The sequence below is a fragment of the Artibeus jamaicensis genome, unplaced genomic scaffold, assembly GCF_021234435.1.
Source record: "Artibeus jamaicensis isolate MK-2021 breed Jamaican fruit bat unplaced genomic scaffold, CSHL_Jam_final scaffold_847, whole genome shotgun sequence".
Classification (NCBI taxonomy): domain Eukaryota; kingdom Metazoa; phylum Chordata; class Mammalia; order Chiroptera; family Phyllostomidae; genus Artibeus; species Artibeus jamaicensis.
The window spans coordinates 11,963,212-11,991,191 of record NW_026522057.1 but is presented as its reverse complement, the minus strand read 5'-3'; the positions used below and the strand labels follow the sequence as shown (position 1 = coordinate 11,991,191).

Genomic DNA, 27,980 nt, shown 5'->3' with positions numbered 1-27,980 from the left:
AGGGCTGTGTGCAAGTTGGGGTAGCAGGTGGTTTTATGTAGCGTTGAGGCTTGGGTGGGCCCGTGTTTTTCCCATATGTGGCCATATGGGTCACCTTGGTGACACTGTTGTTCCTTTTGCTTTTTTAATAGTTCATTTTTTATTGTATTTTTTCCATTACCATTTATCCCCTGTATCCTCTTCCACTTCCACCCACCCCCTCCCCTGTTCCTTTTGCTTTGAATGGCCCTCGTGGGCCATTGTTCTCCAGTTCTGGGTTACCCTGGAGGACCAAGTACCTTTCTGTGGAACTGGGGGGGATCCCACTGTGGTTTGGAGTCATTCTAACAGGCCCCCCCTCTGGGCTCTGACTGCTGTCCACAGGACCCTCACCACTGGGTCCATCCCTCTTCCCCTCCCAGCCTGGGGAGGCCTCTGGTCTGCCCACAGACCATCTGCTTGTATTGGGAGGGGGAAGAGAAGGAAAAGGTCCAAACACCAGAGAGACACAAGCAGATCAGTTACATCAGTACATATCTCAGGGTGCCTTTTGCGTACCAAGCACCGCTCTGGGCCTTCGGGTTGCAGCTGTGAACAAGCAGATGCAGTCGCTTCTCTCGGGGGGAGCTGGAGGGGCAGATGGGCTGTTTGTAATCACTGGCGTCGACGGAGCTCTAGTCTGCGCCGGGTCCTGGGTCATTTCATTCACGTCTTCCAACAACACAATGATGTGAGTGCTGCTATTATCTCCATTTTATAGGTGAGGAAGTAAAGGCATAGAGAGGTGCGGCGACTTGCCCAAGCGAGTAGATAATAGGGGTAGGATTCTGACCCTGGAAGTCGGAACATTAAACATGGTCATCAGGTAGAGAAGGGCAGGCCCTGCGTCTGTCCGGCTGAGGAGCACAGCGCGTTTCCTGGAGGAGGCAGCGGGCGGCAGCGGTGAGTGAGCGCAGACATGACCAACGAGCAGAAGGCGCGGTGCCCAGTTCTGCGGGATGAGCAGAGCAGGCACAGAGGCCAGCGATGGGAAGTCCCCGAGATAAGAGTGGATTCGATTCTCCCAGGACTGGAAAGCAAGCTGCTGTGGGTAGGAGGCAGGAAATGAAGGAGGGGGAGTGGTAGGAGGTGAGCAAAGGACCCCGACTGTCAATGTCAGACTCCGTGGCGGCTGGCAGACCTCTGGGCCTCTTTCCTTGAGCTGGGTAGGGCGGAGCCCTATGCCCGTAAACCCGAAGTGGTCATTATCTCTCGCCCCTGCGGGCAGCTGGGGTGCCCACTGCTGGGCCTCTTCCAACCTCTCATTGTGCCTGGGGCCCCAATGACCATCCAGCTTCCAGGGAAAAAGGGGGCCACCTGTGGGCCGGGTGGAAGACCGGAAGGGCTGACCCCTGACTCACAGGTCCTGAGACCTGGCCCAGCGGTGGCAAAGGCACTTTGATTGGCGTCATTAAGGTCACCCAACCTTGATGGCCTGGCTCCGAGCCAAGCTGTCCCATTGCTCCCCTTAACTTCCTGGCCTAACCTCTCAGGACATTTGACGGGAAAGGCCCCTCTGAGGGCACTAATGAGCACCCCCCACTTCTGGATTCCAGGGCTTTCTCCCTGCCCCCAGCCTACCCTTCCGTCAGATCCCAGGGGTTCAGCGGACGCCAGTGCAGCCGCAGTGCCCGTGGGCTTCCTGGTCTTGCCTGTGAGGAATTTGCACAGATGGATGCCTTTGCCCACGCCGCTCCCTTGGCTTGGGTTGTCCTTCCAACTTTCGTTAATGTTGGAAATTCCTCCTACCGTATTCTTCAAGGTAGAGCAGATTGATTTCTTTTCATTTTTCTTTTTCTCTTCCTTCCTTTCTTTCTTCCTCCGTCCGTCCCTTTCTTCCTTTTTACCTATGCATTCATTTCATTCATACATTTTGGTCATTCATTCATTTGGCTTCTGCCAGGCACTGGGAGCGCAGGAGAGGGGTGAGGGGCAGTCAGACCCTGGGTCAGACCCTGTGTGAGAGGCAGAAAGTAAACAAGCAGGATGAACTTCATAACTGGCGAGTCCCAGTGCAAAATAAAAATGCAAAACACCTATTAAAAATTATTAAGAATTTCAAAACAACAGAGCAATATCAGAGGATCATACCAATCAAGGGCACTTCCTTAGTACTGGGGCCCTTCTGCAGAGGTCGGATGCCCAGGACACTGTCCCTGTAAACAAGCGATTCCGTCAGACCTGTGTGGTGGCGGGTGAGCCCGGGAGGCACCCAGGAGGAGGTGATGTCCACACACTGCCAACCTGAACTGAATGTCTATCAACCGGTGAACGAAAAAGCAAAATGTGCTATATTTATATAATATAATAAAATATTACTTGACAATAAAAAGGAATGAAACACCAATACCTGCCATGATGTGGATGAGCCTTAAAAACATGTTAAGTGAAAGGTGGCACAAAATGTCACACTGTATAGTTACATTATATGAAATGTGCAGAACAGGCTAATTCATAGAGACAGAAAGTAGATTAGTGGTTGCCAGGCTGTGGAGGGAGATGAATGAAGAGTGACTGCTTAACGGGTACAAGGTTTCTTTGGAGAGAGCTGAAAATGGTCTGGAATTAGTGGCGGTGATGGCCCAGCCCTGTGAGTGTCTGAAACCACTGGATGGTACCCTTTAAAATAGGTGGGTTTGCCCTGGCTGGTGTGGCTTAGTGCTTGAGCGCCAGCCTGTGAACTGAAAGGTTGTTGGTTCAATTCCCAGTCAGGGCACATGCCTGGGTTGTGGGCCAGGTCCCCAGTTGGGAGTGTGCAAGAGGCAACTAATTGATGTTTCTCTTCCTCTTTTAAAAGTAAATCATTAAAATCTTTTAAAAAAGATTTTATTTATTCATTTTAAGAGAGAAGGGAAGGGAGGGGAACAGTGATGTGTGGCTGCCTCTCACACGCCCCCTGTCTGTCGAAGTGTTTGTCTTTTTCGTGTCTGGCTAATTTCCCTGCATGCGCTTGCTGTCGACCATGTTGCGGCAGGTGCCAGAATCACTTTCTTTTTAAAGACTGAATAATATCCCACTGTGCGGATACACGTTAGGTGCTTTTTGGGCTTCCTTCAGCTCCAACATGTAGGAGTCTCAGTGCCCACATCTCTTTCTTCTGTGGGGCTGATTGCTGCCTGGTGTGGGGGTGCGGCCCTGGCTTCCGCAGACTTTCCCTCCTCTCATGTCACCCCAAAGCCAGCAGCCCAGGAAATGAAAGGTTTTGGCTAAATACCTGCTGCCTTCTCCCTGGGGCTTCAGCAGCCAGGCCAGGCCCGGGGTGGGGCAGGTGTGGGGAGCTAATGATGGCCTCCGGGGGCCTGCGGGGGGCCTGCTCTGATGACAGGGAGCCCTGCCCTTCACTGCCCGAACTGGCCTGGAAGCAGCCTCCACACACCCGGCTGTTCTAGAGCCTCTGCTGAGGCGGACGAGGAACCTGGGGTAGCAGCTGCCGAAACGCTTTGGCTTTGGGGTCTGAGATAGCAGATGTGAGTCATGGTGAAGCCAGCGGGCCCATGGGTGGTTCTTCTCTGAGGCTATAAGAGCCACTGCTCCTTGAAGTTTTAATAGACTTATCGCTTGTCTTTAATAGACAAGCATCGAACGTGAATTCTCTCATTTAACCTCTCGCAGCCCTGTGAGGTTGGTATTATTACCCCCATTTTCCAGGGGAGTAAACTGAGGCTCGGAGAGCCTTGCCTGGGACTATGCAGCCAGATGTGGGCCCTGGTTCTGAAGCCTGGTACTTACCCACTGCTCTGCAGTTGGGTGCGAGTCTCTTCGGGGAGCTTCTTGGTGGACAGCAGATGAGGGGGGCAGTGGGCAGAGATTACCTGCCTCTCCTACATCGACCAGGGCGGCAGTTCTTGTAGTTGCTTGGAGGGTTCTGCCTCAAAAGATGTGAAAGGCACCTCATGTTTTATAGATGGAGAAACCGAGGCCCTGAGCAGGGTAGGGAGCTGTCCAGGGTCCGTCGGACAGGATCCAGGGCAGAGGCAGGAGTAGAAGCCAGGTCCTGCCCGAGAGCCATGGGCTGTTTCTGGTCCCCACATGGCCCCCTGGGCCTGGTGTGTAACCCACATGGGCAGGAGAGCAGCCCAGGGCCTCACCTCCAAGCCTGCTGGGCGTGGACACCTGCCCTGCAGTGACTGAAGCGGGGAGGGCCAGACGTGGCAGGCAGTGGGGATGGAGAATAGAACCTGGGCTGGGTCTCAGTGGTGACTCTGCTGCTGACTTGCGTGTGGCTTGGGCAGCTCCATTCTCTCTAGACTTCAGTTTCCCCATCTGTACAACGAGGGGGAGGAATGGCCAGACAGGTGGTGATGCACGTGCGGGAGGGAAGGGAGGAGCCGCCGGGCGGCAGGAGGGCCCTGGACATCCTGCCTTTGCCCCCCTCCCTCCAGGAAACACCTCAGTGTCAGCCACCCACACTCCCGCTGCCGGCCCAGGGACGCGGGGACGCTGCTTGGCTGATTGAGCGCGTCCACGCCTCAGATAACAGAGTTCTTGGTCCCCGAGGCTGCCCTGGGGCTGGTGGCCACCCTTCTTCAGCCCTAAGACATCCTCTCATCCCAGCGATGGCTGCTGGGCGCTTGGAAGAGGCTGAGCCCCTGGTGTGGCTCACACGTGGGTGTCAGCCTCGCCCGCCCGCACGGGTGTGTGCACACCCACACACGTACCTCACACAGCAGGGCCTCTCATAGGCCCAGAGAGGCACAGCCAGTTCTGGCTTTAGAGGCTCCCAGTGGTTAACAATGAAGAAATGTCACAATCGTGGTATTTTTACATGTTTTTATTTAAAAATGAATGTCTTTTAACACACACACTCGAAAACAAAAGCAATGCAGTTCAGAGCTTCAAAGGATGATTTCAGGAATGATAAAAGACGTGAATTCATAGTGCTGTGTGGTCAGTGATGGGGTAGATGTTTACAATTGTGTGAAGACCTTTCTATTCTTCCTGTCTGGTGCATGATTTTGGGTCTAGACGCCTAGCCGCCCTTGAGTTTACATTGTTGCTTAACATCATACTATGGAAAATTTCACGAATCCAGAAAGGTTGAAAAGTTGTCCCGTGAACACCCACACCTCACCCCTGGTACCTACAGTGAACACCTTGCAGTACAGGGTTTACGTCATCGCCTGCCCGTCCTCTACCCGTCCTTCTTTCCTTCCATCCATCGGTCCCTCCAACCCATCCATCCATCAATTCATCTGTCTCTCTGTCCATCCATCTCATTTTTGATGCATTTCGGAGGCTTATGGATGTGAGGCTTGGGCCGTGTGATACTCCCTCCCCTCAGCCTTCTCCCCTGCATGACAAACCCCGCTGACACACTCACATGCACGCCTACATGCCAAACCCCAGAGGTGCACACCATGTATGACTCACCCATGTCCCCCAGTTCACACACGTCCACTCCCCTCACACAGCCATATGCAAGCACCACGCGGGCTCACCCATGCACATGTGCACATGGTCACGCACGGTGCCCACCCGTGCATCATGGCAGACCTTCGACATCTGTGAGGGAAGCATCCAGAGTCCTCAGAAGCCTGTGCCTGGCACGTTGTATGCACTGAAAAATGGTTTCTGTGGATATCTTATCATCTTTGCCCCAAAGTCCCACGCACCCTTTCGGAGGGAGGGCAGACTTGGTGTGGGGGTTGTGTATGGAGAGAGTGGGTGGGGGCGGGTGGTGCTTCTGTGACCGCCTCTCCCAGATCCTCCCCCAATCCCAAACCCTCATTATCCCACATGCATATTCATAAGGGATAATTTCAGCTCTGCTCTGTTAATGCGTCAGAAGTGGGAAGTGGAGGCCAGTGCTCAGAGTGGAGCCCAGCGGACAGGAGCCTCGAAGCCAGAGTCCATCTGAGTCCCCATGGATGGGAGGATGGTGAGGAGGGACGGGGCAAGAGTGGATTGGGACTATTGAGGGTCACTGGGGGCCAGAGGGAGGGGATTGTCCCATATTTCAGATTTGAAAACCGAGGCCCAGTGCGAGCAGATTAAATAGAGAACCCTTGGAGTGACTGGCCTAAGAAGCCAGAGCCTGCTTCCTTTGGGTCCTGGAGAGCTGAGCACCTGTCTGGGCTGGACAATAGGCACCGGGGGATGGGCCGAGGGCCCCCTGCATGTTGCTCCCAATGAACATAGTTTGCAAGGCGATGCGCGGCTGGAATAGCTGGGGTGAGTCTCAACCCTCAGTGAGGCTCAGAGAGGTTGGGCGACTTTCCAAGGACACAGTTCCTGATGACGATCTTGCCTTCGGAGTTGTGAGAGGCAGCCATCGCCGCCCCAGGCAGGAGGTTCAAGTCCGGAGAAAGCCTGGTCAGAACGCAGAGAAATGAAGCTTCTTTACCTAGCACCTCATTTCATCTCAAAAGTCCCCCGACATGCCCAGAGCAACAGTGATTATTTCCATTTCACAGATGAGAAGCATGAGGCTGAAAGAGGGGGAGTCGCGGGGACAAGGCCGCAAAGTGAGTATCTGCAGAGCAGGCTGGCCCCTTCATCTAGGGTGACGCAAAGTGGGGGGGTGAGAGTCTCTGTCACCTTGTCCTGGGCAGGGTGGGGCCAGGGCCGTGGCATCCGTCGCCCTGCTCTGGAAAGTTTCCATCTGAAACCAGAGAGGGCCGTCTTCTCTACACTTGCAGTCGGCCCCTTGCCCGTTTCAGAGAACTGCCTCTTTCTTAGGACGCTTTCTCAGGGCTCACCGCTGCTCTGCGAGGGTAAGCAGGGTGACTACCCCGTGCCGGGGAGGAGGTGGAGGTACAAGGCGGTGAAGTGGCCCCCAGGACGCCGGAGGGTGGGAGAGGCTGTGGGGGAACAGGGGTCTCTGGTGCTACCCTGCTTTGGTCTCGGGTGCTTTCTACTCGACCAGCTCATGGGGAAGGAGGGGCAGAGGGACGGAAAGTCGGCCCTTAGGACAGAAGTGTCAGAAGGAGTTGACTCTGGGGCGAGGCCGTGAGAAGCCTGCTTGGTAGCATTCCAGGCACAGAAGACTGCTAGGGGAAAGGAGACCTTGTAGGGGCTGTTTTTGGGTCGGTCAGTCCCGGCGGGATGAGGAAACTGGGCTTGAGGTAAAAGTTCAGACATTCATTCATTCAGCAAACATTTACCGCCTCAGTGTCAGAGGTGAACCCGACGGATCCTGGGGAGCTCGGAGTCTCCAAAGGGCCTCGGACCAGGGAAGGGCCGCACGTGTCATTGGACAGAAAAAGAGATGGACTGGATATTGTCACCTCCGTTTTGCAAGCCAGGCAGTGAGGTGTTGGGGACAGGCCTCGGGTGTGTGATGATGCAGGCCGGCCGTCTTCGAGCTCTGGCCGTCTGAGTTGTGTGGCCTTCAGCGGCCACATGACAATGACAGCATTGCAGGCGATGTTCGCCCAGCGCTTGGCTGGCGCACAGGTGTGCTGCTGCGCTTCCTGGGGCCCCGGTTTCCTCACCTGTAAACTGGAGTCAGATGGGCAATGAACCTACTTCCAGGGCTACCTTGGGGCCGGAGTGGGACCCTGTCGGTGAAAGTTTGGTGCGTGATGAGGCTTTGCGGTAACTTGCGTGTCTTGTGAGGCCATCACGGAGGCTCATGTTGCGGAAACTCGGGGAAGTGGGAGGAATGTTCATTCCTCATGGGGCCAGAGAGGGTTTTGGAGGCCATGGTGGTGGTTTTCTTCACCGGGAAGATGCGGGATGTGTGAGCAAAGCTTCAGAGGGCAGACGGGGGAGAAGGCGGAACAGAACTTTCCCAAGGAGGCATCACATGGGCACGCACTGGGGGAGGGGAGCCCTGGCGCAGTTAATGGCTAAGCCTGGCGTCCCCAGATCTCCAGTCCTGGGCCCATCTGTGCAGAGTCCAGATTTCCTCTCCTGTCATTATCTTGTGTGGAGTCGAAGGACGAGAGGGCTGGAGGGCGAGCCTCGAGTAATTAATTACAGCACGCGTTTCTGGGTCTCTGCCGCCTGTTTCTCGGGACTGGCCGGTCTGCCAGGAATGTGACCCACTCGCCCTTTCTGACCTTCTCAGCTGGGGGCCAGGGTTTGGGCGTCCTGCGGAGGACCAGCCACTGAACAGGGCGGCTGTGGGGCGCACGTGCGGCTCGCGGCTGCAAAGGGTCAGCAGAGCTTGCTGAACAGGTGGACGGAGGGGAGGGCAGCTGGAAGTGTGCAGGGCCAGGGTCTAGGATGAAACCGGAGCGACGGGGAGCTCACATCTGTCAAGCATCTGCTCTGTGTTGTAACAGCCCTGCGAGGCAGGTATCCTAACCTTACAGGCGGTGAAGGGGCTCAGAGAGGCGAGGTGACTTTGTTTCTTTATGCAGTCATTCATCCTTCAACCCCGATGCGCTGGGCAGAGGCTCTGCGCTAAGTGCGGAGGAGTCAGGGGTGACCACCTCTTGGCTTCTGAACCCTGCAGGGGGGACGGTGTTGTGAGTTCACACTGTGGCCTCGTGGGACTCGAACCCAGGTCCCAGACCTTCACTTGGACCAGGACACGAGCCCCCGCTAGAATCTGGTTCGGTTGCGTGGCTCGCGTAGCCGCGGGGATCACCACTCCACCCACTTTCCTCACGGGTTCCGCCCAGTGCACCTGCCCTAGGTGAGTCTCTGGGGGCCCCCAGCGCCGCCGGAAAACTGCGAGCGGCTTTGGCAGGTGGGGCGGGGCCGGGGCGGGGCCACGGGCGGGGGCGGGGCCAGGCCCGGGCTCCCGAAGCCCGACCGGATCCCGCGGCCAGCGCCCCGAGCCCCGCGCCCCGCGCCCCGCGCCCGCCGCCGCCGCCGCAATGGGGGCCTGCCTGGGCGCCTGCTCCCTGCTCAGCTGCGTGAGTCCCCACCGGCACCCGCCGCGCTCCGCCTGCTCACTTTCGTCCTGTCTTCTTCCCCCACTTTCTTCGTTGTCCTTCCTCAAACTAGGCTTTCCGGACCCGCACCCTACCTCCGCGCCCCGGATTCCCCCCCTCCCACCCCACCCCCAGCCCTTGCCCGCAGGCGCCGGGGACAGCTGCTGTCCCAGGCTCCGGTTACCGCGGGGGAGGGTGTGGGGCACGCAGGGCGGGGGAGGGAAGCGCCCTCTGCGGGCGCTCGTCTCAGGAACTGGGGAGACTGAGGCCCGTGGCCCGGGGTGGGCGTTGTGGCCCCACCGCGCTCAACTTCGAGTCGTCCTCGAAGTGCGCCTTTCCCTGGTCTCTCTCCTAGACGCTCTTTGTGTGGCCTGCCTGGTCCCAGCACCTCTCTGTCGCGGGTCCTGCTCTGTCCCTCTCTCTGGCAATCTCTCCGTCAGTCTGTCCGCCCCAGCCCATCTGCCTGTTTGTCCATTTGTACTCGTCTGATACCTGTCTCTCTCCGTTCATTTGTCCGACTGTCTTTGTCCCTCCCTAGCTTCTCCATCTGTCATTGTCCACAGTTCGGTGTCTGTCCATTTGTCCGCCTGTTCCGTCGGTCTCTCTGCGTCCCGTCTCTGCCTCATCCCATTGGCTAACTCCTGGGCGCTTCTGCAGACCCTGCCCTTTTGGGCCCCAAGCCGAACTGGGGAGTGGGGAGGAAGCCCCTGTCCGCCTTTCTAAAATGCCCTTAAGTGAGTTCTGTTAGGGTTGCCTCGGCTGCCGGGCCCAGTTCAGGGCTGGAAGACCCAAGAGTTGAGGGAGGTTAGGGTGTGTGGGGGAGGGAGTACCTGGTCGTCAGGCGCAGGGGCCTGGTGGGCAGTCGGTCTCCGTTTTGGGGCCACAGCCAGCATGGGGGTGGAGCTTCAGCCAGACCCCAGATGAGAGGCCCCTTCTTTTCCTTTTCCCCTCATTAAACCCGAGGCTCATTCAGGCAGCCCCTCCCCCTCTGCCCTACACAAAGAGGAGCAGGAGGAAGAGGGGGGTCTGGTAGCCGCTGAATCTCAGAACTCGCTTTCCTTTGTGTGCGTCGGGATGGGGGGCGGGTAGAGGCGAGAGCCGGGGGATCTAGAGATGTACTTTACAGCCGTGTTTTGAGAACGGTATCTAGACAGAGAGGCTGTAGACTGGGTCTCTGGACAGTCCCTTGTCCTCTCTGGGCCTCCGTTTCCCCATCGGTGAAGTGTGTGTGTGTGTGTGTGCTCACACTCACATGTGCATGGAGGAGAAATCAAGAGCTGGTCCCTGAGATGCCTCCCTGTCCGGTGAAATAAAGGTTTGGGCTGGGTCTCTGGCCAGGAAGAATTTGCTTCCTGGTTGGGGACGGAGAGTTTCCCTGAAGTTGACCAGACATCAGACATTCATCTGGCTGGGCTGGCCTGGGGGTAGGGGATGTTGAGGGGAGACCTGCCAACTTCCTGTGCCTCTGTCTGCCCCCCTGTCTCCCCCCCTGCCTCCCTCCCTCATAATGCTGTGGGGAAGACAAAAAGCGCCCCACCCAAATAATGGCACACTCTCTAAATGGGAGCTATGGTTATTATCATCTTGGAAATGTGGGTGGAGAATTTCCTCTGGAGCCAAGTGCTTCTGACTCATCGAATCTTACCGTGCTGAGACCAGAAGGCACCTGACAGGCCTGTTGCAAACCTTGGTTCCCAGAGGAGGAAACCGCAGTACAGAGAGGGCAGGCGACTTGCCGAAGGGCACACAGTGACAGGATGGGGCACTGCAGTCGGGATTAAAACCTGATTTGTAACCCATGCTTCTTCCCCTACCCTGGGTGCCTGGGAGAGGGAGCTGGCCCAGGGTAGAACCGAGTTTCACTTAGTGGCTGTCTACTGTCAGCCAGGGACCTCCTCTCAGTGGCCTCCCCCGAGGGTTCTGACCTCGGACATTAACTGTGCACCTCCCGCACACCAGGCCCTCTCGCATGCGGTCCTCTCAGCCCTGTGAGGTAGTTACCCCATTGGACAGATGGCAATGCCAACAGAGGCCACCGCTTATGGCATCCTCTCTGTGCACCCCACGCTCACTGCCCAGAGCTGCTCAGGGGTGGCACAGGCCCAGCACTGCGGCGAGTGCTTTATATGTATCTTCCAAGGACCCCAGTGAGGCAGCTAACACTATCTCCATCTCACAGGTGAGGAGGCTGTATCCAAAGAACCGAGACCAGGGAAAAGTCTGACTCTAGATTTCTCATTGTGTGCATTAGCCGGTATTTATTCCCTCTGACAATGCCGCTTGTTGCAATTGATATCATCAGGGCTGTGTTCCTTAGCCATCCATTTTAATATCTATCATGATTCTTGGAATATACTACAAGCTCCTTGAAAAAAAAAGTTACAATAGTAAATTTTATGTTATGTCTATTCTGCCACACACTGGACACCCATCACAACCTGTTTCAGTGGAGGTTTGCCTTGCAGGAGTGAAGCTCCACTGTGGGGTTTTCAGGCATCCTCAGTGGGGTGGGGGCGGCGGGGGGAGACTTTTGTACCTTCCAGCAGGAGGCATTTGCACCAGCATTTTACTGGGCCGAAGGTGAGGCGTGGCCTGGATGGGTGGGCCCCACAGCAAGTGGGAATCACCAGGAAAGCCAGCAAACGGTACAACAGATGGTGAGCAAATATGTATTTTAGTGAGGGAATGGGAGTGTGAAAGACCTTCGGGTCAGACTGGTTGGACTCAGGTCCTGGCTTGGCCTCTTCTCAGCTGCGGGACGTGGGCGGGCCTTCCTCTCCCCTTGTTGTAAAGTGGGGAGAACAGTGGTCCCTGCCTCTCAGTGCACTGTGGGGGTCCAGTGGGACTGGGACAAACACTGAACATCGCTGGTATGAAGCCGGCGTGCAGCAGCCGCTCTGTGACACCCCCGTGTGGTACATTTCTCTAGAACACGTTTAAGGAAGCGGTGGAGCCGGCGGAACCAAGGCTGCCTGAAGTGGAGCCTGGGCTCCAAACCACCTTCCTGCTCCGCCCAGGAGCCCACGTAATGAATGAAGAGACTGAGTCCCACGGAGGAGAAAAGAGACTTATCTAAGGTCACACTGCACCTGGGTGGCAGAGCCAAGACTCTAGGCCCTCTCTCTATTCTTAGCGACGTGCTGGGGGAGTAACTGCTGGAGCTGTTTGGTGCGAGTTCCCCTCCCTGCATTTTGAATGGGCCTGGGCCGGCTCAGCCCGCAAGGATGGGGCTGCTGGAGAAACCTCCACAGTGTACCCTGCCCTGGCCGAGACCTGTTTTATGTTTAATTATGGCAAAATAGACATAACCTAAAATTTACCACTTTGACTTTTTTGTAGTCTTCAAGGAGCTTGTGATGTTAAGAAACAGGATATATATTAAAATAGATATCTAACAAAAATCCAGCCTAATGGCATCAGTCTCAGTGAGTGGCACTGTCAGAAGGAGCAAATATGATCGGCGAGAGCACACAGTGAGGATTCTGGAATCTGCCCTCTCCTTGGTATCTGTTCTCTGGATTATGAAAACAAGCCCTGGCTCCCCCCCACACCTCGTTCCCAAACACACTGCACCCCACTGCCTTGACTTGTCTTCCATCCTGTGGCCCAGTGATATTTGCAAAATGCAAATCTGATGTTGTACCTCTTTAGCAGTAGCTCCCCCTTGCCTTCAGGATGAAATCCAGACCTTGGCCCTCACTTCTCTCACTCTTCTAGCTTCTTTTATTGCTCAGCTCCCCTGAAAGACAATGTTCCTCTCAGCTTTGCTCCAGTTATTCCTTTTGTAGGAATACCCTTCCCTTCCTTACTTAGCTCACTTACTAGTCTTCCTCGAAAACTCTCTGCCCCTTCCTTTTGTTCTTCTGCTGTAGTAAAACACACGTAACACGAAGTGTGCCCTAGTCAGCATTGTGAGTGCAGTTCAGGAGCCTTAAGTGCACGGCGCCCTGCCGTGCGGCCATGATGGCCTTCACCTCCAGAACCTTCCCATCTTCCCCTGAACTGAGACTCCTGACGCATTAAGTGAGGATTCCCCCTCCCCTCCCCTGGTTACTGCCACTCTGCTTTCTGTCTCTATAAGTCTGACAGCTCTAGGTACCTCATGTAAGCGAGGTCATGTGGTAATTATATTTTTGCGATTGGCTTATTCGACTTAGCATAATGTCCTCAAGTTTCGTCCAGGTCGCAGCAGGCCGTGAGAACTTTATTTCTTTTTAAAGCTGAATAATAGTCTATCGTATGTATCTACCATATCCAACGCTCGATGGACACTTGGGTTGCTTCCACCTTTCGGTTTTTGTGAATCATGCTGCTGTGAACTCGGGACACAGATACCTGTCCGAGTCCCCGCCTTCAGTTCTCTTGAGTGTGACCCAAGAATGGAGGGCCAGTTCCTTTTAAACAAAACAGCTTTACACTGCGGCCCCAGACCTCAGCTGCCTACCCCACCCAGTGCCCCAGAAATGGTTCTAAGAACCTACGTCCCTGGCTCTGGTGACAACCAGGGGAGTGCGAATGACTCAGTGGCAGCCTGTTTCCACCATGCCAAACCAAGCAGGGCTCCAGAGCTGTCTTCCTTGCCTTGGAAGGCAGTGAGCTCCCTGTGGTTGACAGTAGGCAAGCAGCAGAGCAGAGGCGGCTGCCTTACTGGCGATCCTGCATTAGAGAGAGGCCGGACTGGTTGAGGCCAAGCCACTTTGCAGCTGGAAGACTCTAAGACCCAGAGCTTCCTGAGTTCCGAGTTCTCCGTTCAGGGAATGTGGCTGGTGCTGAGGCTAGTCCTGTTCCGGTGCTTGTCCATTGCCGCCTTTCCCCTGAGTGCCTTTGGCGGGGCAAGTGTTACAGTCGGCCTCTGCCTTGCACATCACATCGTGGGTGTTAGCCCAGGTTGCTCTGCAGCCTGGCGACTTTCACCTTCCCTGCTTCTGTAACATCCAGGGAGTACCTGGGCCGCCACTGGCCCCTGGGCGTTTCAGGCATCGCAGACTGCTGAGATTCTAATAAGCTCCCAACACCTAGAGCTTTGTGCCTATTTTCGTTTTTCTTCCTTAATTGAATATTTTTATTTTTAAATGATAAAACCAACTGTATGGGGGTGTAATTTAGTTCTCTTTAGTTCCGTGCACCCGTTTAAGTGTTGCCTCCCCCTCTACTCCATTTAGCAGACATGTCCCTCTCAGGGAGCACCGCGGTGCGTTGCTGGGCATTTGTTTTCAGTTCCCCCTTTTATTTTCCTGGTGTGGACAGTGCACAGGGGCCTTGGAGTGTACTGGCGTGCCCGCGTCCGCCCTTCCCCCACCGCCGGTACTTCTGTAGGAAGAGGTTTTCATAGGAGCCACCCCAGAGGCGGAGGACTGTCAGGATTCGTGAATGTACCTGGGCTGCTCCGGAAGCAGCTGGGAGCTGGCATGTGTTTTTCTCTCCCTGACCTGGTCTGTCTGGCTACTGGCTGGGCCCTCAGGAATCTGGAGGTTTCGGGTGTCGGGAACACCTGGGTTTTGCTCTAAAAAACAGAGTGCATTGAAAGGCCAGGCTCCCTGACTGTGCAGGGCAGCTTTTCTTGCATCTCAAATGTCTTCAATTGAAATAGTAACAAGCCAGAGCTGGGCCCTGCCCTGGGCACGTGGGCAGCTGGTTCCTGAGGTCAGGGCCCGTCCACCTCCCTTGGTTTTCTCTGGCATCGGCGGCACCGTTTGCCTGACTGGAGTCTTTTGAAATTAAACCAGACTGCCGTCAGGGAGTTAGTGAACCCTTGGTGTAGGTAACCTGAGCTGAATCCCAGCCCCTGAGCTTCCTTCCCATGTGACCTTGGTCGCATTACCTCTGAGTCTCAGTCTCCCCACTTGTAAACGGGAGGTTCCAGCATACTTACATCATGGTGTCAGTGAGGCTTCACGTAGGTAGGGCGCGTACCACCGTGTCTGCACCGAGCAGCTCCCCACCAAGGGAAGCTGCCACTCACGGTCATGACTTGGCGGCTCTCAGCGCTGCTGTCCGCTTGTTGTGCGGCCTGTTCTGTAACCTCTCCGATCTCAGTTTCCTCATCTGTAAAGTGGGAACTGAGAACCAGCCCTGTCTGGTAACCAGAATGCTCTGTGCGGTTTATAAAACTCTTTTATGGCATTTGCTTGTGTCCTCACCTCCAAAAGGTGGCCATGAAAGGGGCCAGGGCTTGGGATGGGGGCTGTAAGCTGCTGGGTGGGTGAACCGTTATGATTTGGCCCATGAGGGAGAACTTTTTTTTGCAAGCATTTCATGTAGCGTTCATGTCCTTGGCTTTGCAGGTGAGAGCTGGTGAGAAGGAGCAGTTGCAGGGGCCTTCCCAGTCTGGGGGCGGGAGCGGGGAACAGGAAGGCGGATACCCCTCAAGCAGAGTGTGTGTGCCTTACACCTTGTGACCAGTCCACAGAGCAGGGTGCTGGGTCTCAGAAGGGCAAGGTCTCCTTTCAGCCCGTTTGCCACAGAGCTGATCGATCATTCAGCGTAAGGCTGTTCTGGTCCGTCCTGGCTTCAAACCCCTGAGCAGGTGTCCACTGCTGTTTGGGTGACCACCGGGGTGTAGCGCGTGGCTGCCAGGTCCTGCCAGCCGGGCTGACCTCGCCCCTCGCTGCTCGCTGCCTGTCGTGAAGCTTTGGCCACAGGGTCCTTCTTTTCATTCCTGTCTGCCCCAGAGCCACCTTGGGCTCCATCCCCTCTGTCTGGGGTACTCTTTCTTCACCTCGGTCAGGAGAGGGCATCCTCGTCCTTCAGCTCTCAGCTAAATAGTCGCTTCTTCAGGGAAGTGACGCCACCCCCCAATCTAAACTAGGCCCCCCATCAGTCCCTCCTGGCAGCACACAGGTTCTCTTCCTAGTGCTTCCCACGATGGGCGTTAGTGTCGTTCTTGCCCTTGGAAACTCCATGAGGGCGGGGCCCGTGCCTGTCCAGACTCTTAAATACCCGGGTGAGGACTGGGGGCTGTTTGTGGGAAGACAAGCAGTTTAGCAGATGTAACTGGAACTGGGCTTTTCCTCAAAGGCTGGGCTGGTGACGCAGCTCCCAGAGAGGTGAGGCTCTTGTCGGGGTGCCAGCAATGAATGGGCGCGGCACCACTGCCCCTGGGTGATGTCAGTCAGCCCCAGGTTGGGAAGGGGCCGCGGCCAGCTTGGGCAGAGGAGCCCGGACAGGGAGAGGGTTAGGCCGCCACTGCTGGCCAAAACTGGTCCAGGCCCAGAGCGGGAAACCCAGCTATTCACAACTCTTCATTCCATCCATTCATTCAACAGGTGTTTGTCATGCGCTTTTCTGCTCTTTCCTGAGGTCTTAACATGTGTCTGGTGCTACACCAAACACTTTACAGTCACTCACCAGATAGTCACTGAGCTCCTACTATGTGCTAGGCACTGTTCCAATTTCTGGGAATACCACAGTGAGCAGAACGGGCAAAATTTCCTGCCCAGGGGGCGCTTACCTGCTAGAAATGGCAGGCAGACGCACATGAGTAAATATAAATCTTAACGGATGGTGGTAAGGTAAGTCCTATGGAGAAAAAAACGAAGCGAGGAAGGGGAAGGGAGTCTGAGGAGGTTACAAGTTAAAACTTCTACTTCATTCTTACAACTGCGGCGTGAGAAGTAAGTTCCCTTCTGCCTCCTGTTTTATAGAAGAGGAGACTGAGGTTCAGAGAGGTTGAATCGCTGCAAAAGGTCACACAGCTAACCAGTGATGGGGCTGGCCTTCTGGATTTTTTAAAATGTATTTATATTTTTTACTGCTCTGATTCCCTCTAAGTGAGAAATGGATCCCAACTCTTTCTGGAGCCCTGGTGACGCCTGAGGTAGATCCAGGTGTGAACCTGGGTTCTTTTCCCATCAGCTGTGTGACCGTGTGTGACCCAGCTTCTTCCAAGCTTGGTTTCCTCAGCCTCCTCCTCAGACCTGAGAGTTAAGCGGGATCACACTTGCCCGGTGCCGGATAGGCAGGCTCGGTGCCCATCTGGAGGCGTCGAACGGGCAGTGGTGGGTGCTGTGAGCTTGGGCTGGGACGGGGAAAGGAGGCCAGAGTAAGAGTGCTGCCCCTGCCCCCCCTGCAGGCGTCCTGCCTCTGCGGCTCTGCCCCCTGCATCCTGTGCGGCTGCTGCCCCTCCAGCCGCAACTCCACCATCAGCCGCCTCGTCTTCACCTTCTTCCTCTTCCTCGGCGTGCTGGTGTCCATCATCATGCTGAGTCCTGGCGTGGAGAGTCAGCTCCACAAGGTACGTGGCCCCAGTGGTGGGGGCGGGGTGTGCTGGGGGAGCAGCCGGTGGGACCTGGCCTCCGGTGAAGGCTCAGCTGCCAGGGGCCCCAGGCTTGGGGTCCCAGCGGATCAAGAAGAGGTGGGCAGGAGGGGTCCCATGCGTTTCTTCACATGGGAAGGAGGGTTTGAGCCTCACCTGGGATTCCTGGTTCTTGTAAGTCATGGTTCCCTTGGAAAATCACATGAATCATTGTTGCCCTAAGACACTGACCCAGGCAAGCTCTCCCTTCTTTAATGCCCAAGCCCAGTTTGGGGGAGAGTAACACATGGCCCAGCAGAGACCCAGCAGAACACTGAGGCCAGGGGCTGTGACGTTTTAGTATGCATGAAGGTATGAGTCCCCTGGGGGGCATGCGGAAATGCAGAGTCTCGGGCCTACCTTAGAGACTCTAGTTCTGTAGGAGAGGGGCCTCAGAATCTCGGTTTCCCCCCAGAATCTCAGGGGGTCCTGGTGCAGGTGGGGGGTGGAGAGCACTTTGGGAAATCGTGCTTTAGCCAGTGCCACGCATTCCTGGGGCCATGGGCGTCATGACGAGGGAACAGACCAATAGCGACAAGATGTAACTGGACCGGCTGCTCAGGGGGTGAGAGGGCACTCCTAGGACTTCAGCCCCAGCAGTGGGAGGCCCTGCTCCCATCCTGGCCCAGCCCCTGCTGGGAGAGCCTCCCTCGGGCAGGCCTGGGCAGCATTAGGCCTCGAGGGGCGGGGTGGGGTGGGGCCATCCGGCTGCTCCGTCTGTCTCCACAGCTGCCCTGGGCATGTGAGGAGGGGGCCGGGACCCCCCTCTTCCGGCTGAGCTACGTTGACTGCAGCTCCCTGCTGGGCCAGCGTGCCGTCTACCGCATGTGCTTCGCCACAGCAGCCTTCTTCTTCCTCTTCATGCTGCTCATGCTCTGGGTGCGCAGCAGCCGAGACCCCAGGGCCGCCATCCAGAACGGGTGAGGGCGGCCTGCTGTTCCCGGCCCCCCCTTGGCGGTGTCCCGTCCGCCCCCTGCCTGTTCTCAGACATCTCTAGTCCCTCCCCTCACACTCAGGAGGCCGGAGGGCGCAACACGGCGGCAGCTCATTTACCTTTTTCCAATTCTCAGATGAGGAAATAAAGCTCAGAAAGGGCAACGGCATGCCAAACCCACACAGCATTTGGGGACCCAGTAGGGGCCAGACCCTGGCGGCCACCCTCAGCCCTACTTGGTCCTTCTCTCTTGGTCACACGGGCCCCTCGCGGCTCTTTCTAGGGCCAGGACAGACTTCCTGTGCCCACCAGACCGTCAGAAAAGCCCCTCTTCACCTCTCCCGGGACTTGCTCTTTGGGGGGTGAGGTTCTGGGGGTCGGGCCTGTCCCCCCAGCCCTGCTCAGCTCTCTCATCTGTCTGCCCCACAGGTTTTGGTTCTTTAAGTTCCTGGTCTTTGTGGGCATCACTGTGGGCGCCTTCTACATCCCCGATGGCTCCTTCTCCGACAGTAGGTGGTCTTGGTGGGGAGGGTTGGGAGCTGTCAGGAGGCACGTGGGGTTCCTGAGGGAGGGGAACTGGTGGGGGCTGCTCTGGGCCCCGCGGCCCAGACCCCAGGCTGCCGACTGGGTCCTCGGCTCCTAGTCGGGACACAGCGCCCTGGTGCTTGGCCATATGGCCTTTGGGCAGCTTCGGGGTGGGGAGGGGACTGGGGGGACCTGCCTCACTCCTGAGCCATTCCCTCCATGCTCTGACTCTGTGCAGGGCTGCGGGCTCTCTGAGAGCAGGGACTTTGCTTTTTCTTGGTGTCCCTGGTGCAGGGCCCGGCGCACACGACTACTGAAGGATCAGTGTGCGTGGGTGGGGCCCGCCCCGGGAATCCCAGGGAGCCTGGTGGGTCGGGAGCCCCGAGCTCAGGCTTCGCCTCATGGCCGGACCAGCTCACCTCTCCCCCGGTCTCCCCGTCCAGTCTGGTTCTACTTCGGCGTTGTGGGCTCCTTCATCTTCTTCCTCATCCAGCTGGCACTGTTCATCGACTTTGCTCACTCCTGGAACCAGCTGTGGCTGGGCAACGCTGAGGAGCGTGACTCCCGCGGCTGGTACGCAGGTCAGTGCCACCGGCCGCCTCGGGCGGGCCTGAGCTGCCGGAGGAATCGGGGGGTCTTTGAGTCTTGATGAAATCCTGGAGCGCATCTCAAGCAGCCCCTGCCTCAGTGCAGGCATTGAAACGGGAGGGAGGAGGTGGGCGTGGGCAGGGGCAGCTGATGCCAGGGTGACTTCCGGGGATCAGAGGAGAGAGGACCTGGAGAGGCCTCGGAGGGGTCTGGTTCAGCGCTTTCTGCGGAATATGCCGCACACGGCCAATCTAGACCAAACTTCCAATGACACTTGGTCATTGAAACCCCAGTGGCAGCCCTGGCTGGTGTGGCTCAGTGGACTGAGACCAGCCCGGGAACCTAAAGGTTGCCAGTTCAATTCCCAGTCAGGACACATGCCTGGGTGTGGGCCAGGCCCCCAGTAGGGGGCGTGCGAGAGGCAACCAATGTTTCTCACACACTGATGTTGCTCTCCCTCTCTTTCTCCCTCCCCCTCTCTAAGAATAATAAAATATTAGAAAAGAGTTACCTCTCTAATCTGAAAGAAAAAGAAACCCCACTGGCAGAAAGGGGCCCTGTTCAATTCTCCTTCTCAGTCCCTCAAAAAGAAGGGCTCCCCGCGGCGCCTGTTGGTTTCCGTGCCTCTCCAGACTCCGACAGAGCGACCACCACCCTCTAGTTCAGTTTGGACTGTTTTGTTTTCATTGCTTTTATTTGCACAGTTACTCTATTATGAAGAGTGAATCCTTTTAGTCCCGAATGGGGCAAAAACTCACAAAGGTGTTGGTGAGCGATGCAAGTTCAGGAGACAAGGGCGTCATTCCGTGGATGTCCAAGCTGAGGCCCAAGACAGGGCTGTCCAGCAAGTGCCCCGGAGGGAGCGGGAGTCCCTGGGCCTCCTGACCACCCTGCTTGCCGCCCCGCCAGGCCTCTTCTCCTTCACCCTGCTCTTCTACTCGCTGTCTGTTGCGGCCGTGACCCTGCTGTTCGTTTACTACACCCAGCCCGGCGCCTGCTCCGAGGGCAAGGTCTTCATCAGCCTCAACCTCATTCTCTGTGTCTGCGTCTCCATCATCTCCGTGCTGCCCAAGGTCCAGGTGAGCTCGCCTGTCTCTGTGCGGCCTGAAACCGGGCCTGCTGGGGTGCGGACATCCCGCGGGAACTCTGGAGTCCTGGGGCACAGCTGCCGGTCGCCGAGGCTTAGCTGAGAGTGTGGGCACCCCGTCAGCCTCCCGGTGAGAGCCCTGGCTCTCATGTCCACATGCCAGGTGTCTTTGGAGGAAGGGCTTTAATCCCTCCGTGCCTCTCTCTTCTCGGATGTAAAATGGGGTAATAATACAGTACCTACTGTGTGGAGTTATTCTCAGGATTGAGGTCATATTTGTGAACACCTAGAACAGTGCCTGTCCTGTAGATACCCACCAGACATTGGCTAGTGTTATCCTTATTGTCGTTTTTATGTAAATTGGGAGAATGTTAGGGAGGGCCACCGAGCGAGGATTCTTAGACACACCTGAAGAGGTGGTGTTAGGTGGTGTAATTCCGCAGTTTCCACTTTCAGGATGTCTGGGGCTCCCAAGTAATTGTCCGTTTTTCAGAAAGAATGCCTTCAGAGTCAGTGGTTCTTTCCAGTTCGGGGTCTCAGCCCCCCAGGGGTTTCAAAGGTAGCTTACGAAAGCTTTGGGGGATTTTAGCGGAAAGTTTTGGAACCTTCCTTCTGGTCAGAGCCTTCATTTCCCATCGAGAAAATTAAAGCCCAGAGAGGGTGGTGCCTCTGTGTCAGGTCACACAGCGATCAGTATTCGTGCAGCAAATGCCTCTTGAGCACGTACTGCGTGCCAGGCACCCTTCTCGATGTTGGGGATACAGCTGTGAGGAAGAGGAGGAAGAGTAAGCATACCAGCCAACAGTTAATGGCCTCTGGCGTGTCGGGTGGTCCTTGCACCATCATCGCCCCCACTTTGCCGACGAGACAGAGGCTCAGGGGAGTGAAGAGGCTTGTCTAAGGTCACACGGCTGTAAGGGTGGAGCTGGGACCGACCCCAGGCAGGCTGGCTCCAGAGCCTGGGCCGCTACAGAGTTTAGATCCACATTTTCAAGTGTGCGTGTGGCGAAGGTGGGGAAGAACGACCGGTAGACCAGGCAGAGGAAGGTGGGTTTGGATGGGTGTTGTGTGGGAAGCCAAGAGGGGGCTGCCCTAGGCAGGGTTTCCAGGGCCTGGTTGGGGGTCCTGTTTGAGATGAGGCCCGAAAGCTGCAGAGGGGCTGCCCGTGCAGAGATGCGGGGAGGAACGTGTCAGGGAGAGGGCTCGGTGAGAACGAAGGCCCCGAGGCGGGAGGAGGTGTGGCACGTTCCACAGACCGCAGGGTGACCACTGTGGCCCTGTGCAGTCAGCAGGGAGGAGCATGGGTGGGTGGGGGTCAGGTGAAGGTGAGACAAATCAGGGGGGGCTTTAATTCAGAGGGGGAAGGGATGCCCTTCTTGCAGGGTTCTCAGCAGAAAAGCAAGGAGGCAGCCTGTTAGGAGAGGGAATTAGGACTCTACCTCTGGGCAGGCGAGGTGGACAGTGGGTGGCCTGGGGGGTGTTTTCCCAAAGGCTGTGGTGCGCCTGGCCCCAGGGTGGTCCCCTCGTTGGTTGAGTGGGGGTGTCCCCGAGTCTGGCAGGGCTCCTACTGAGGGACTGCTCTCACCAGGAAGCCCAGCCCAACTCGGGTCTGCTGCAGGCCTCCGTTGTCACGCTCTACACCATGTTCGTCACCTGGCTGGCCCTGTCCAATGTCCCTGGTGAGTACAGGCCCAGGCTCGAGGAGGCCTGGCCTTGTTCTTGGGCTAGAACAGCCCTCTAGGGGGCTGGGGGCCTCACAGGTGACAGGGACACCCCAGCTTAGCCCATTCCGAGGCTTAGTCTTTCAGAGAAGTGGGGGGACCCCGTCTGTCTCCAGAGCTGTCTCTCATTGTGTCTGCTAGATGCTCTCTGTTGCTGGGACTGGAATGGTGGGTTGTGAGTCTGTCTGCCTGTCCATTCGGGTTGGCCTTCTGCCCATCCTCCAGGCTAACTGGCCCTCAGACCTGGCCCGTGTGGCCTGAGGGTGACCATGCTCCTATCCTCAGACCAGAAATGCAACCCCCACTTTGACAACGGGACGATCCTGACTGGCCCTGAGGGCTTTGTGACCCAGTGGTGGGACGCACCAAGCATCGTGGGTCTCATCGTCTTCATCCTGTGTACCTTATTCATCAGGTATGATGGGGGTCTGGCTGCTGGGGACCCAGAGCTGGAAATGAGGGGAGGATGTGGGAGCCGAGACACCAGGCTGGAAGCAGCATGGCCAGCCCTTGCACTGTGCTGGTGGGGAAGGGAAGTCCCCCAGAGGACACAGTGTGACTGGGTGGCCGGGGCAGGGCGGAACCCTGGCTCCTGGCCCAGGGCCCTTTCCTGCACTCTGGGCTGCTCTGTGCCCAGCTCAGTTGGGTGCCGGCAACCGCAGGGTCAAGCAAAGAGCCTGGACTGGGGTCCGTGGGTCCAGGCTCTGTCACTCACCTGCTGGGTGGCTTTGGGCTAAGTGGCTTCACCTTTCTGAGCTTCCCTTTCCTCCTTAGTAAAAGGAGATTGATAACCTCCAATGCCCAGGATGGCTGGGACCCCATGGTCTCATCCGAGAGAGAGCCGCTCATTCTTAAGGTCACATGACAGCTTTTTTAACAGGGCATCTCAGTGCCTATCGCTGTGAACTCGAGAAGTGGCTGCCTGCGCATGAACCTGGCACTGCCGCTTACTGGTCATGTGATCTTGTAAAGGTCACTTAACTTTCCTGTGCCTCAGTGTTCTTGTCTGTAAAATAGGGATAAAAATAGTACCTACCTCATCGGATTGTTGTAGGGTTATAGGTGAGTTAGTACGTGGTATAAGGCACTTAGAACAGAACTTGACCAGTAGCAGGCATCAAATAAGTTGCTTGCTATTGTTGCAAATAACTGAACCTTTGCACAGCTGGGTGTGAGTGGCTGTTTTGTAGGCGTCACTCCATGGACGCTTTGGCGTCATCCTGTGATTCTGTTTACCCTGAATCTGGCAGACTCCGTGCTGCCTCTCTGCAGGCCAGACTTTCCTCCAGGGCTGCCTCCTTTGTCTGACCTTTACCCTCTGGAGGGCACCTCTGCCCTGCTCCTCCAGGGGCGCCACCCCGCCTCCAGGCCCGGGGCTGGGGCATTCTGAGGCTGTTTCACATCTTGTTTTGTTTGAGTCTTTTTAAGAACATTTTCTCCAAGTCACATCTGGGCAGTTTCCAAACATCTCTGGCCTTTGTCACTTCATTCTGTTTTCAATCTGGAAAGACCCCATCACCTGCATCCCAGCAGGAAATGAGGCTCAGGGTTGAGGGGCCACTCATCTGAGGCTGTGGGCACCCAGTGGCCATGGGCTGGAGCATGCCGTCCTGCCCCAGCCCCGCCCCCCAGGCTCCCTGTGCTTCCTGATGCCTCTCTGGCCTGAGGTCACCAGGCAGCACCTCCGAGAGTCCGGGGGGCTACGCATTCCTAGCGCTTAAAACACAGGAGGCAAAGGAGCAGGAGCAAGCAGCTTTCACCCAGTGAGTTCGCCCAAGTGTGAGCTCACGCATACGCAGTTTTGGTGAGTGGGGTCAACTGCAGCTCAGCAACTTTGACCTTCAAATTGTATGTGTGCCTCAGACTGTTAACTGAACACAACGTCAGACTTCATTAGAGAAGAGCAGTGACCAAAAAACTGTTACTCTTACTCTTTTAAAAATTATAAACATGAAGGGGAGGTCATTGGTAAAACCACTTACCTAAAACGAATAAAAGGAAAATAAACTTAACAGCAAATGAGTATTGTTAATTATTAACATTGTTAATAATTGTAGTACCTGGTATGGTGCTTTGCAGTACTGGTGAATGAACAACCATAATAACAGTGGTGGTTTATTTATTTATACTTGGTGCCAGGCACAGTGCGGGGGACTGTGTACATCATTATTCCTTTAGTCTTCCCAGCAACCTTGTACGGGAGGAAGTCTTATGCCTGATTTTAGAGACAAGGAATCAGAGGCTCAGAGAGGTTGCGTGTCCTGCCCAGGTTCATACAGGGAGCAGGGCTAGAGCTGAGAGTCAAAGCAGTTTGTTAGCTCCTGGGCACAGGACTGACCACCAGGTCACGGGCCCCCAAGGCTCTGGACCACTGTGCCCACTGTTGTGACCTCCAGGGCCTGGCTCAGGAGGCCCCCTGGCACCTGCCCATCTCGGAGGCTACAGCCCTGACTGCCCCGCTCCCTCCCCTGCAGTGTTCGCTCCTCGGACCACCGGCAGGTGAACAGCCTGATGCGGACAGAGGAGTGCCCGCCTGTAGCAGAGGCCACGCAGGAGGAGGTGGGTCGGGCTTATGACAACGAGCAGGACGGCGTCACCTACAGCTACTCCTTCTTCCACTTCTGCCTGGTGCTGGCCTCCCTGCACTCCATGATGACGCTCACCAACTGGTACAGGTGCGTGCAGCCTGGCCGGGCACAGCAGAGCCTGCAGGGCCTTGGTGGGGGATGGGGAGGGGCACACATCTCTTCTCTTCTGGCTCCTCATGGGGGTTTTCCGGATGCCTGCTCACAGCTTGGGCACGGAGGAGTCGATCTGGGACCCTCTGTGGCGCCTGCCCCATCCGTGACCCAGTTTCCCTGTCAGTGACAGCTCAGCTCCTGGTACCTACACAAGTGCCAGAAAAGTGGGGCTCACAGGAGGTGGGGCTGGGCCTGTGCAGGGCAGACCAGCTTTACAGAGCAGGCGTGGCAATGTGGGTGATGGGATCAGATCCGGGATTCATGGTTGGTGGGTTAGCGTCAGGGTACAGAGGTCAGAGTGAGAGTCACAGGGCTAAGAATAGGAATAATGGAGCCAAGAGTTGGAATTGGGCCAGATAAAGTCACAAATTTGGTCATGTGATTAAAATTGGGGTCAGGAGGCCATAAAGCCAGGAGTGAAATTGCCAAGTCAAGGGACTAAGAACAAGGCCAGGGGCAGGACTGGGGTCACAGAGTTAAGGGTCAGATTTGAGGTCAGACATCAAAACTGTGGTCATAAGATCAGGGGTCAGAAACGGGGTTAGAGGGCGGAGGGTCCGAGTGCAGACTAGAGGTCAGGTCTAAGGCCTAGAGCCCTAAGGTTCCAAAGTCAGGGACCAGGAGTCAGGTCACAATATTATAATCAAGGACTGAGGTCAAGGTTGGAGCTGAGGTCAGGCAGGGTCAGGTCTGTGGTACAAGGTCAAGAGTTGTGTCTAAAGTCTTAAGGTCAAGTGTCAAAAATACCAGAGATGGGGACTGGAGTTGCAGGATAAGAACCAAAGCTGAAGTCAGGGGTCACAACCGGATCATAAAGTCAGGGCCAGGGCGGAGGTCCAGGCGGGGACCGGGCCCACTGGGTGGTGATGTGTTCCAGACCCGGCGAGACCCGGAGGATGGTCAGCACCTGGGCCGCCGTGTGGGTGAAGATCTGTGCCAGCTGGGCCGGGCTGCTCCTCTACCTGTGGACCCTGGTCGCCCCCCTCCTCCTGCCCAACCGCGACTTCAGCTGAGACGGCCCCTGCAGCCTGCCCACCTGGTGCCTCGGGGCTCAGCGACAGTCAGCTAGGCTGCCGCGCCCCGCGAGCACCAGCACTTGCCCTTGAGCTGGGCGCCTTATTCACAGTGCCTTCGGGGCTGGGGAGCATCGGGCCCGTGCGGGAGCCTTACCCTCAGCTGTCCCGGACCATGGGGCTTCCTCTTCCTTCCCCTTGTCCCCATCACCTACACCCACCTTCTTGGGGGAAAAGGCCCCTTGTTCCCAGGCAACCCAGGAGAGACCTGAAGGAAATGCTCTGGCCACTCTGGGCTGCTCACAGCAGCAGGGTGCCCAGCACCACGGCACTGGTGATCCCGACCACGTCCCCAGAGGGCCCCTCACCTTCCTCGAGTCTGTGCCTTACAGAGTCTCTGAGACTTTGCCCAATAAAGAAGCCGCAGTGTGTGCCTCCATGTCCTCCGCCCGTCACCCTCAGTGCAGTCCCGGCCGATGTGGGGCCAGTGTGGCGGTTGGGGACAGAATGTCAGGGCTGAGGGGCCGGACCACCAGGGGCCTCAAAGGCCAGACAGAGAGGCCTGGGCTGTGTCCTCTGGGTCATGGGAGCCTGGGGCCTGGGGCTATAGAGCCTGTAGAGGAAGGAGGGGCTTTGAACAAAGAGACTCAAGGGGTCGGGAATGGAGGGCCTGGAGCAGTGGCCACATGAGGGGTGGTGAGGCCGGAGTCAGAGTGGAGACAGGGCCCTTCAAGGTGGCTGAGGGGGCTGTCTTCCGGGTCGTCTTAGCAGTGTCTGCTCTGAGGTCCTGCCCACCTCCGGCTCACCTCCGGGGTCCTGCTAAGAAGCTTGTCACCATTCTCCCCTTCTTCCTGTCATAGACATTAGCACCTGCTCTGGGCCAGGTGCCTTGGGGAATGGGGGAGAGCCAGCTTGGGAGGGGCCAGGTTGGCCTGGATCCTGCGGACCTGCTACCGCAGAGGCCGAGGTGGGGGTTGGGCGTGCTTCCGTGGGGCCCTGGCAAGTCCTCCCTGCCTCTGGGCCCTGGCTCCTCGGTCGTCACATGGGAAAAATGTTACCCCTCCCAGGGTGTCATGGGGCTCAGAGGAAGCAGCTTACCCGTCTCCGAAGGCGCACAGTGGTCTGGGGGTGGGGGACGCACAGGCCCCTGGCTAGGGCCCCTGAGCCTGGTCCCGATGTTGTGATGGCTGACCGCAGGCCACACTGCCTGGCACGGGGGGCAGGCGTCTGTAATTGTCTGCCATTATTCGAGTACGTGTGAGCACGCGGCGGGACCACCAGGGACAAGTCCTGTGAAGCAGGCGGAGGGCTGCTTGACCAGTGTGGGAGGGTCCCTCATGTAAAACTCTCCCTGGAAGCCTGGTCACATACCAAGTGGAAAACATGAACCTCGCCCCGGCAGACCTGGCAGGGATTTAGGCCAGTGCCATCACTTGCAGTGTGACCTTGGGCCAGGGACATAGCTCTGCTGGCCTTGCTTTTTGTATTAGGAAACTAAGGCAGTAGGCTTGGACTCTTACAGCCTGTTTGCCCACCTTGGCTGAATGGCCTTCAGAGCTCCGGCCCAGGCCGTCTCAGGGGAAGAGTCAGTGATGGTCTTTGTGAAGACTTTCTCTCTGGTCTTGATGGCCCACTACTCCCCCAACTGCCCCCATCACACATGTACACATATGTACATTAGCACACACACAGGTGAGCATTCTATGTACACCACACATGCAGAGACACATGTGCACAAGCACATACATGCAGGCACATGAGAATGTGTGCAATGGACTGCCACTCCATACCCACTCACCCCTCCTCTTGGCATCTGCCTGCAGGGGCTAGAAAGCAGAAACCGTATTTCCCAGGATCCCTTTCAGTTCTGGGTGTGAGGTTTAGCCAATTGGAGAAACTTCCACGACCTTTGGAAGGTGTGAGATTCTGCAGACAAGCACTGTGTGCAGACACTTGTGTTTTTCTGTGGCCAGTTCCAGGGTATGTGCACCAGGCTCGGGAGGGTAAGAGACAGGGCTGGCGGTGTGTCTGCTGGCAGTGCCCCTTGGTTGTGGCATGTGGGGCTCTCCCTGCTCCTGGTGACTTCAGTGGGCAGCTCCCTTGGCAGCACACCTGGTGGTGTGGTTTTGGGAGATGCTCCTGAAAGCTCAACCTTAAATTTGTTTCTTTCATGTCTCTGGATTGTTTATAACACATAACAGGAACACATCTCCTCCTGTTTAAACCAGTAGAGTA

The 27,980-nt window shown here is 56.6% G+C and overlaps 1 protein-coding gene across 1 annotated transcript; it reads left to right on the top strand.

Moving 5' to 3' along the window:
• Window positions 1-8,724: 8,724 nt before the first annotated feature.
• SERINC2 (serine incorporator 2) lies at window positions 8,725-26,185 on the top strand. Its single transcript, XM_037149637.2, has 10 exons — window positions 8,725-8,825; window positions 16,915-17,076; window positions 17,866-18,056; window positions 18,500-18,579; window positions 19,039-19,176; window positions 20,093-20,262; window positions 21,859-21,949; window positions 22,277-22,406; window positions 24,466-24,666; window positions 25,610-26,185. Exons 1-10 carry the CDS (start codon window positions 8,787-8,789, stop codon window positions 25,743-25,745), a joined length of 1,338 nt encoding a protein of 445 aa, XP_037005532.2. The 5' UTR covers window positions 8,725-8,786; the 3' UTR covers window positions 25,746-26,185.
• The last annotated feature ends 1,795 nt before the right edge of the window (window positions 26,186-27,980 follow it).

Coding starts and splice junctions, on each gene's coding strand:
- SERINC2 (XM_037149637.2), top strand. CDS start 8,787: ATGGGGGCCTGCCTGGGCGCCTGCTCCCTGCTCAGCTGC. Junction 8,826..16,914: donor CCTGCTCCCTGCTCAGCTGC/GTGAGTCCCCAC, acceptor CCCCCCCTGCAG/GCGTCCTGCCTCTGCGGCTC. Junction 19,177..20,092: donor CTCCCGCGGCTGGTACGCAG/GTCAGTGCCACC, acceptor CCGCCCCGCCAG/GCCTCTTCTCCTTCACCCTG.